Raw genomic sequence first — 11,186 nt, 5'->3', positions numbered from 1 at the left:
CTTGCTATGTAGACCAGGCTGGCCTCAAACTCACAAAGAATCGCCTGCCTCTGCCTCCCAAGTGCTAGGATTAAAGGCATGTACCACGCCTGGCTAAATTTATTTATTTTTATTTTTTGGTCTTTTTTGAGACAGGGTCTCCCTGTAGCCCCAGGTGTCCTGGAACTGGCTATGTAGACCAGGCTGGCCTTGAACTCACAGAGACCTACCTGCCTCTGCCTCCTGAGTGCTGGGACTAAAGGCGTGCACCCCCCCACCCCCTGAGCTTAAATTTATTTTTTTTAGATAGACTTTTCTGTTAAAGATTGTAATGGACAGAGGTTAGGGAGGACTGGGGCTAAACAGTGTCCCCTGAACAGGATAACACCACTAGATCATGAACTCACAGCAGTTGTGGTTACCTATACAAGATTTGTGAAAAATCAAGTCAGTCAACATTCCAGTATGGAACACGGAGGTACTCAAGAGTTCCCACCCATAGCTGAGGAGCTATAAGCAGAGGGCTTCTGGGCAGGGAGAATCAGTTTTCTTTGGGTGTATTCCCTGTAGATTGCCAATGCTCCAGTGGATGGCCCCACACTCATGAATATCTGGGCAGCACAAATTGGACTCAGTGAATTATTAAAACATAAGGACAAGTTGGGAGGGGTTGGGAGGTGGGGGTGGATGGACCTGGGAGGAGTTTGGTAGGAGTGGGGAGCTGGTGATGAATATGAATAAAATATATTGTTTGCATGTATGAAATTCTCAAAGAATTAATAAAACCTTTTCTGTTGCTGGGACAAATGCCTGAGGGAAAGATTTAGGAGAGAATGGGTTTATTGGCTCATGCAGGGTGGGAGGGTGTGTGTGGTGAGCCGAGCAGCTCACATCATGGTGAGCCAGGAAACAGGGAGAGACAATGCCTGTGTCAGCTGGCTTTCTTCTTTTCCCTTTCACGATCGCTATCCAGGCCCCCAGCCCAGAGCTGGTCTGTGGCTTAGTTAATTCTTACTGGAGACACAGTACTTATTTCCTAATCTAGGGCTTCTCAGTCAAGTCCAGTCAAGGAGATGGTCAAGGTTAACCATCACAGATAATGTATGTTCCACTCTCCCATTGGAAGGAATAAAGGAAATTACCCGTTTCCAGTTAAGCCTTTTTAATAATACCACAAGAATAAATTAATCCCCATAATATTTATAATTTTCAAATAGTTTTTTAGAAAGCTGGTATATAAGCCGGGCATGGTGGTGCACGCCTTTAATCCCAGCACTTGGGAGGCAGAGGCAGGTTTTTTTTTGTTAACAGAAACAAGTCATGAGTCCCAAGCTCTTCTCTTTCTGTTGCTTTGTTCTTCACAAAAATTAAAAAAAACAAAAAAAAAAAAAAAAAAAAAGCTGGTATATAGTATGAAATCTACGAAGAAACTTTCCCCATAAATCTATTACCAACATAAATAATAACATCTTATGACATCTTATATAGTAACAATTAGAGTAAGACATTTTAAAATTACAATGAAAAACAAGTGTGAAATTCTGGAACAACTTGAGATTCTGTGCCCGGAAGAAATCTGACTTATAAGCAGGAATGTTGATTTATACAAATGACCTGACAGGCAGTTGGAGCTAATCCTTTTTTCATGTCTGCACATAAAAACAAGAAAATTTAAGACACTGGGTTAAAAATTCTCCAGATGTCAAAACAAATGGTCTGGCTGATTAATTAATAAAACTACATTTTTTTCTTAAAAGGCAACATCTTGCTATGTAGCTGAGACTGGTCTTGAGCCCTGGGCTCAAGCAATTCTCCTCGCTCAACCATCAGAATAGCTATGATTACAGGCATGTGCCACCAGACCTGGCCTTTTGTTTTTAAACAGGAGAAAAGACAACATTTTTTATATACCTAAGTCCTAAGAGGATTAGACTACAATAAACTGAAATTCTTTATACTATTTTCTATCCCTAATTACTAATATAAATCATTGATCAATGATGGATGAAGGTGGAACTCTGATTTGTTCAATCGATTCTAAGGTGTGTAACTGAGAATCAAGTCCTCCTGGGTAAGGAAACGAGCTGTTCCTTCACGGAACAAGTGCGTTCTTGACAGACTCTGGAACACAGCTTGCATAGTACTCGTAGTTTCTCAGTGCGGCCAGGACTCCTGCAGAATTCATGTGTTTCACCTCCTTACTGTACTGGAGGGCGTTCCCATGAATGTCTGTCAACGTCCCTGGAGGAGAAACATCATTCTAAGTTAACAGCTGACTGGATCAGGATGTTTCAAGGGTCTGTCTTTCAGACCCTAGGGCACATATTAAGCACTTTTTACTACTGAGCTACACCTTAACCCACTGTGCTTATTTTAAAAGATTTTTTTGATTTATTTAATTTTATGCATATGAATACTTTGCTTGTATGTATATAAGTACAATCATGCTGTGCAGTGCCTGTGGAGGCCAGAAGAGGGCATTGGATCTCCTAGAACTAGAGTTATAGACAGTTGTGAGCTGCCATGTGGGTGATGGGAACTGAAGCCACATCCTCGCAAGAGCAGCCAGTACTCGTAACCACTGAACCATCTCTCCAGCTCCATCAGTCCGTTTTTAAAACTTTCTACCTCTATAGTCTTTAGCACTGGTATCAGAGTGGCCTAAGGGACCTCAAGGTGATGCTTGTGGTAAATATTTTACTTTCTAATAAAAAAAATTCTAGGAGAATCAAGCCGGGTGTGGTGGTGTGTGCCATTAATCCCAGCACTTGGGAGGCAGAGGCAGGTGAATCTCGGCAAGTTCAAGGCCAGCCTGGTCTACATAGTAAGTTCCAGGCCAGCTGGGACTACAGGGAGACCGTGTCTCAAAACAAAACAAAACAAAACAAAACTTCTAGGAGAATGAAAAGCAGCTTAGTGTGGTGGCACATGCCCATAATCCCAGCCCTCAGAAGACTGAGGCAGGAAGATTGCTAAAAATTCAAGGCCAGCCTGAGCTACATAATGCGTTCTGAGCCAGAGATACAGCGAGACTGTGTCTCAACAAAACAAAGCAAAACAAAACAATTAAAACCATAAATAAATAAGGGTTAAATTGACTACATGAAGATCAACCCCCACAAAGACAATAAATTAAAGAAAAATAAGTTCATGGAAAATCTCCTTGCTGGTGTGTAAATGAGGAGTTTGGGATGGATCACTGCTAGGCTTTTGTATCCTAGGAGGCTAGGGAATGAATGTTATTGAAATACAATGCCTGAGCATAAATACCAAAATTTTCTAAGGAAAAATGGACTAACCTCCCACAGCATGTAAGATAACTTCTGGAGCACAAGTATCCCATTTCTTACATCCAGGACTTGCAAACACATAAGCAGAGGCTTTGCCTTCAATCAGCTGAATGATCTGCAAGGTTAAAAACAATAATTATCCTCCTTCCATGAAATGGCTCAGGTACCAATAGGAAAAACTGGTATTTCCATTGAGGACATGTCATCTTCTCAGACTTACTTAGAATAAAGCCTTAAATCATACCAGTATTATGAAGAAACAAAATACAGGACAATTTGAAGGGGAAAATGCCAAGCAAATAAGTTATAATGACATATCTAAATTAGCTGCACAGTCCAAGTTAGGTCCAGTTTTCTTTTTTTTTAATTAAAAAAAATTTATTATTTTTATTTTATGAGTGTTATGCCTGCATACATAGGTAAGCGCACCTGTGTCGTGCAATGCCCGCAGAAGACAGAAGAGGCTGTCGGATCCCCCGGAACTGGAGTTATGGACAGTTGTTAGCTGCCATGTGGGTGCTGGGATTCAAACTCAGGTCTTCCGCAAGAACAGCCAGTGTTCTTAACCACCGAGTCATCTCTCTAGCCCCTCTTTTTTATTTTTAAAAATTATTTACTCATTCATTTATTTAAGATTTATTTAATTTTTTTGTGGATGAGTGTTTTCCTGCATGTATGTATATGTACCATGTGCAGGCCTGGTACCCGGTGAGATCAGAAGAAGGCACCAGAGTCTCTGGAACTGGAGTTAAAGGTGGTTGTATGCTGTCATGTTGTGCTAGAATGGAACCCGGATCCTCCGCAAGAGCATCAAAGGTTTTTTTAATCTGCTGAGTCATCTCTCCAATTCCTAGATCAAGTTTTCCTATTCATATTGTTTTCCGTTTTTTAAAAAATATTTTATTTATTATTTTTATTTTATGTGTATGAGTGTTATGCCTGCATGTAAGTAAGTGTACCCGTGTCATGCAGAGGACGGAAGATGCTGTTAGATCCCCTGGGACTGGAGTTAGACAGTTGTTAGCTGCCATGTGGGTGCTGGGATTCAAAGCCAGGTCTTCTGCAAGAACAGTCAGTGTTCTTAACCGCTGAGCCATCTCTCCAGCCTGTTTTCCTTTCTTACTATGTAAGTATACATATTTATAAGCTAGGAGTAGTGGTGCACACCTTTAGTCCGAGCACTCAGGAGGCAGAAGTAGGCAGGTCTCTGAGTTCCAGGACAGCCTGCTCTATAAAGTGAGTTCCAGGCCAGCTGGGGCTACAGGGAGACCCTGTCTCAAAAAGATCCCCCCAAATGGCCATTATTAAATAAGGGGTAAATTCAAAACAGAAACATAACTATAATGTATAGCTAAGTCCTAACAGCTGTGCAGTGCTGGCTAGCCTAGCAAGTACTTCCATAAATCTTCAGAATCATATCTGTTTCTCCTTTCACTACTAAAATTGAACTATTATTATTACTCTTATTATTTGGCTTCTTTGAAAGAGGGTCTGCTGTAGTCCAGGCTGGCCTCAAACCTGTTATATAGCCAAGGATGACTTAGAATTCCCAATCTTTCTGCCTCCAACTCCCAGTGCTAGGATAGGCATACATCACCGTGCCTGGCTGCATTTTGCAATTTTAAATGCTGTATTGGCATTCATGAAAACTGGACTGAATGGGGAGACTAGTTTGGAAGCTACAGCAGTAGTCTGAGTAAGGGACAGCAACAGGTCTCAACCGGCTATAAGGTAGAGTGAGGGACGGTGATAGGTCTCAAATGGCCAAAAGATAGACAAAAGGGGACTGGAGAGATGGCTCCATGATTAAAAGCACTGACTACCCTTCCAGAGGACCTGGGTTCAAATCCCAGCACCCACATAGTAGCTAACAACTGTTCATTACTCCAGTTCCAGGGGATCTGATGCCCTCTTCTGACCTCAATGGGCATTCCACACACAAATGCACTCAACATACATGCAGGCAATACACTCATACACATAAAATTAAAAAATAGTAAATAAATTATTTTTAAAAAGACAGACAAAGGAGAGACATCAGGGAAGGATTAAGGATTAAGAGGTAAGTAGTGCCAGACTGAGAGGATGTGAGGAAGGAAGGAGACTCAGTATCTGGCTAGACAATTACAAAATGGCGGCATCAACAGGGAGCACCTCTGGTGAGTAGAAGGGCCATGAGGTCCAACTGGACATGATGAATTTGAAATGGCTGAGGCTGTCACTTGATGGTATCTGGGGGACGATCAGATGAGACGAGATCAAGGCTAGGGAGAAAATCAAGTTCTGTCCCATTTCACAATGCACTTGGGAGGTTGGAGGCTTGGAAGAAATAAGGGAAGCAGCCAGGGAAGTCCTGGGCAGACCGTGCTCAGAGTCTATGGGGAAAGGTACAGAAACAAATCCAGGACGGATCTTGGGAATTAAGCTCCTTGGCAAGAAGCAAGGGCTAGTACTATTCCAGATAAAAAAGACTGGAACTTTCAACCTTGTCTCCTTCTGGATCATGCTGGGATCCAACCAGGGTCTTGTGCATGATAAATCTGAGTTGTGTAATTGAAACACAGTTCCAACTCTTGGGCCTTAAATTTCTTCTACAAATTTAAATGCAATTTTAGTGGAAAATTGTAATGTTTAACCTCTTCCCTTACATTCTATTTTCACTTTTTTTAAATAAATGTATTGGAGACTGAACTCAGGGCTTTACTCAGCAAGGGCCCTACCACTGAGCCACACCCTCGGTCCTTTTCATACTTCTTATTTTGAGAGATAGGGGCTAAGTTGCCCAGAAAATCTTAATTTTTGTCTTCCTGTTTCTGTCCCCTGAGTAACGGGGAGTGCGGGCCTACACCACCCAGACTGATGTAGTTCACATTTTAACAAGCTCAGCATTCCATCCAATGACAGTACACGCCAGAGCTGACGACAGGAGTTTCCCACCTTATTTCCTGCCCCTCCCACTCGCAGCACATCATCGGGATTCATAGCCATAATACAGTCCGTGACCAACTTGTTGCTGTGGGATCTGGTAGTGGTGATAATGTGCTTTCCAGCAGGAGCTTCCTTCAGCTGAAACCCAAAGGCACCTAGACCCAAAATACCCCAGATGGTCCTCCCCAACACAGCGTCTGGTCCTGCCTGTGTGAAGGGGCAAAACAACAACAAAGATCATCATCACTGAGAGAAAGATGTCAGCGTAAGGGGGACAGGCAATTGGTTATATTTAGTTACAGTTACCATGTTCAGGATGTCATAAAATACAAGAACAGTACTATAAGAAATGTAAGAACAATAACTATGACTAAGAACTTGTCCTGAAAATCAGTAGTTTTGGTTAATAGTTTCAAAGGATGGAAACTCTTGAGTCCTCTGAAAAGGAAACATACCCTGATTGCTGTTTCTTTTGGAATCATTCAATGATCTGTTTGTTATACTGACAATAGTCATGTTTAAAGATATTAAAATTCCAGGAAATGTCCTGGAACTACATCCTACATTTCAGGATTCAAGAACAGTGGGAGCCGTGTTACTTGGTGAGAATGCATTTGGTTGCTATAGAGACAGAGCAACTGAAGAGGCCCATACCGAAGGAGGTGGCGGACAGTGCAGACAGCTGTACCAGTAAAATGACAATGAGAACTCAATCTTAGAATCTGTATTTTCTTTTGCAGAGCTCAAAGACTTTCCAGCCATGTTGCTACAAGAAGACATCTCACATAGAACTATTTCAGGAAAAAGCAAAACTAATGCTAAAATTACAAGTCTAAAGCTGTCACAATACATTAATACTGGAAGCCGATATTAAAACTAGGCATGTACTTTACTCAACAGGATGGGGGAGAGCACACACTAGGTTTTTTTATTCATGCATTCTCTCATTCAATTCTCAGAGCAGCCCCAGGAAGTAGGTGATATAATCCTTAAAAATGAGAAAAATGAGATTTGAAATGATTAATAAACTGGTCTGGGACTCTAAGAAGTTCCTAACCAAAACCAGGTCATCTGTGTTCAAAGCTGCTTTCATTTTGTTTTGCTTTGTTTTGTTTTTGAGATGGGGTCTTACTATGTAACCCTGCATGGCTTTGAAAGGAATCTCCCACCTTAGCCTCTCCAGTGGGTTGGACCACTCTGTCCATCAAAGTTGGGATTGGGCTACCTTGAGCTGGCTTGTCCAAATGTTTTCAAACTCACAGACTTCTTTGTCCTAGAGCCATGCACTAGTGCTGTCAGAGTAACAATACACTGGTGCTGCAGGCTAGAAGCAGAGTCTGAGGCAGGGGGATGGTTGTTAAGGAGTTATGTGTGGGATCAATGCCATGGAAGGAAATAGGTGTGGGCAGAGGGGAAAATGAGCAGCTAGGCCATAGCTCCCAAGGCTACCTCGGGAAGCTCTAGAGCTTCAACAGGTCCTGCATGGCCCCAAACCAGAACCAAACGCCAGGCCTCCTCGTACCTGCAATTACTGGTCATTGGAAACAAGCTGTCTTGGGAAGCACTCTTCACAGAGAGGCAATCCTGGCAGAGGCTGCCTCCTACCTGTACCTTCTGCCACGAAGCAACAGAAGAACCGAAACCAAGTACCGGGTGCTTGGGATGCTGGCGTGCTTCCTCTGCTCCCTCCTGACTATACTCACAGTGGCTGTTAGTGCTCAGGAGGCATTTGCTTGACTGTTGTGACTAATTCCATGTTCCCAAGAACTCTGTTTAGCTCTGCACTTAGTCTTGGAGGGAAAGTGGATTCAGGTCCCCTACAAAGTGGGATTCCTGCAAAGGGTGCTGGAGCACGCTTGTAATTCAGCACTTAGGAGGTGGAACCAGGAGGATCACCAGCTCAAGGTCAGCCTGGGCTACAGAGTGAATTCAAGGCCAGCATGGGAAACAATGAGAGCCTATCTCAAAAAAAAAGGACAGATCATACTCCCTCTGTGAATGACTATGAAGGGAAGGGAGCTCTGTAGCTCAGGCAATTCTCCTGCTTCAATTCCCTGACTACCTGTACCAAAGGCCCAGCTCATATCCTTTCCTTCTTTTTAAAGATTTTTATTATTTTTAATTATATGTATGTATGGGTGTGCTGTGTGGGTATGTGCATATGAGTGCAAATGCCCATAGAGGAGAGAGGTATCAGGTCACCCTGGAGCTGGAATTATGGGCACTGTGAGTTGTCTGATGTGGGCTCTGGGAACACACATAGATCCTCTGGAGGAGCAGTAATTGCTCTTAACTACGGAGTCATCTCTCCAGCTCCTCCTTTTCTGTTTTTTTTTTTTTAATGAAAAAAGCATGTAAGTGTACCTGCGTCATACAATGCCCACTGCCCATGGAGGTCAGAAGAGGACATCAGCTCCCCTGGACGGGAGCTATGGTCAGTCGTTAGCCACCATGTAGGTGCTGGGATTCAAACCTGGGTCTTCTGCAAGAGCAACCAGTGCTCGTAACTGCTAAGCCATGCCTCCAGCTAGCCCTCCTTTTCTTCATGGAGATACAGTTTCCTTAGGGAGGTGTGGTGAGAGTTAAAAGAGATAATGCATGTGAGTCCCTTGAGCCTGACAGCACAGTAAGCTCTTAAGCTTTTGATACACTTTAGCTATTATTAAGATGATTATGAAGTCAGGCATGATGGCACATGCCCTTAACCGAGCACTTGAGAGGCGGAGGCAGGCAGATCTCTGTGAGTTCAAGGCCAGCCTGGTCTCATAGTGAGTATCAGATCAGCTGGGGCTACAGGGAGACCCTGTCTCAGAAACACCAAAAAAACCCCAAACAACAACAAAACAAACAAACAAAACACGACTATGAAATCTTCAGCCTTAAGCACCAACACAGCTGCTGTTTTACTTGTACTTGGAACAAATTCAGCGACGTAAGCAGAAGGAAAAGAGGGTGAGGAGAGCACAGCTCAGGAAGAGAAAAGAAGGAGGGTCCCGGGACGGACGGGGCGCAGTGCTCCCTCTGCTTCCCTAGCTGTTCTCTCACTGTAGCTTCACGCCTGTGCTCCCTTAACTTCTGTTTTCCACTCTTCTGCGGAAAATGAATGCAATTTTTCTGATCTCAGAAATAAGGGATGAAAATTATTAACAATTCTGAAGCATTTACACCCCATTTTTGATGAAAGGGGCCATGCATTACATTTTTTTCTATGAATTAAATGCCCCTCTTTTAAGGAATAGTGTTAAAGTACCACTATGTAAACACTAAAGCTATATCCTAAGAATTGTGAGCACTCGAGCACTTTGGGATGCCTCTCCTAATAATGTCGAACTGCTCTGGTAAGTCCCAGGAAACACATTTCATTTCTAATCATATAAGCATCAGGATAAACACATTTACATTAGAACTAAAAACTAAGACTGTTCTTGAATCAGAAATTCAGAAATGATCCCTACTCAAGTTACTTTGTTTGCCAAAGTTCGAGTTTGCATTAAGATAAAAACTTTAAATATTTTATTTCAATATTTCCATTAAAATTTAATGCTCTATTCTTGCTCTAAAATGACATCAGTCTTTTCTTTCTAAGGAGACAGTGTCTTTGAAGTACGAGAGGAAGTCAAAGAAGTTTGGAAGACACAAAGTCAAAGAAAAGAGCCCGAGAGCACATTTAGCTTAACACTATCAACTGTGACTCCAGCACCACGCAGCGTCACTTGGCTAACAACACGGCTAGCATCTTTTCTCAGCTGACATGGTTCATTTCTTCAGTGTGTGTCAAGAACTACTTGTGAGTCAGGTGTCTTGATGACCAAGCTAATCAAGAACCACATTGGTCATTTCCCAACTTTTGTAACTGAATCATAAATACATCAAAAATAGAATGCATACAGCCTATGTACCCACATCTACATTCCTGGGCCCAATACGCACAGAGGGTTCTATTCAATAGGCCAAATAAACCCCTGGGAATCTACATTTTGAAAAGTGCAATCAAGCTAGAAACCACTAGATTAGATGGCATCTGATTTATATGATATTATAATTATGTATCTAGTTTTGAATCATGGGTCGTAATACCTGGTAGTTGTAATATGGTTGGTTAATAATGCCCGCTATGGCTTTTCCTTCATACGCGATCCCAATAAGAACCGTTACATTGTCAAGAAGACCTAAGAAGAAGAACTCCATGATGTAAATTTTTCACATTATGACTTACCACCAGTACATCAATTGTTACCGGTTATTTCTGCAGTAAAGGTAAGGTATTTGCAATGACTCACCCATAATCAATCCTACTTGTGGCAAAATACACAAACTGTAACAGAGCTGACCAGAGACAGAAACACTCAACTGAACTGTTAGCCAGAACTATGGTCTCCATAGTATAGTGTGCAAAACAATTAAAGCCATAAGGTCACAGCCATTATTTGACTCCTCCTGCCCCTTCCAATGTACTCTGACCCTCTCAATCAAATCCGTATTCCTAAATTACTCTCTAGACCTACATTTCAGGCCTCCAGCAGGCTTCTCAAAGCATTGGCATGAACTAGAATCAATGTAACATGTGGAACTCAGCTTCTTCCTGGAGCTACTGGTTAATCAAAACCTCAAGGGTGGACGTCAGGAACCAAATAAGCTTTCTACATTCTCTTAGAAACATTGGAGCTGTCTAGAACTTTCCTGTTTCCTGTGTGGATATAGAGATGCTTTGGTAAATACACATCGTGCATAAAGCATTGGCATGAACTAGAATCAATGTAACATGTGGAACTCAGCTTCTTCCTGGAGCTACTGGTTAATCAAAACCTCAAGGGTGGACGTCAGGAACCAAATAAGCTTTCTACATTCTCTTAGAAACATTGGAGCTGTCTAGAACTTTCCTGTTTCCTGTGTGGATATAGAGATGCTTTGGTAAATACACATCGTGCATAAGCACAATCACACACACACACACACACACACACACACACACACACACACACACACTCA

The 11,186-nt window shown here is 42.3% G+C and overlaps 1 protein-coding gene across 6 annotated transcripts in view; it reads right to left on the bottom strand.

Moving 5' to 3' along the window:
• Positions 1–1,604: 1,604 nt before the first annotated feature.
• Bpnt1 (3'(2'), 5'-bisphosphate nucleotidase 1) overlaps positions 1,605–11,186 on the bottom strand; it is a 26,029-nt gene continuing 16,447 nt past the window's right edge. For all 6 annotated transcript variants that reach the window (XM_029560462.1, XM_008826792.3, XM_008826793.3 and 3 more), the window contains 4 exons: positions 10,275–10,366; positions 6,207–6,404; positions 3,279–3,384; positions 1,605–2,220 (listed from right to left, as the gene is read on the bottom strand). In XM_029560462.1, the coding sequence (XP_029416322.1) occupies positions 2,072–2,220; positions 3,279–3,384; positions 6,207–6,404; positions 10,275–10,366 (545 nt within the window). In that variant the 3' untranslated portion in view covers positions 1,605–2,071. The remainder of the gene's footprint in view (positions 2,221–3,278; positions 3,385–6,206; positions 6,405–10,274; positions 10,367–11,186) is intronic.

The sequence above is a fragment of the Nannospalax galili genome, unplaced genomic scaffold (assembly GCF_000622305.1).
Source record: "Nannospalax galili isolate Female #2095 unplaced genomic scaffold, S.galili_v1.0 scaffold592, whole genome shotgun sequence".
Classification (NCBI taxonomy): Eukaryota; Metazoa; Chordata; class Mammalia; order Rodentia; family Spalacidae; genus Nannospalax; species Nannospalax galili.
The sequence above is the reverse complement of the archived record's forward strand: the minus strand, read 5'-3'. Positions and strand labels throughout refer to the sequence as shown.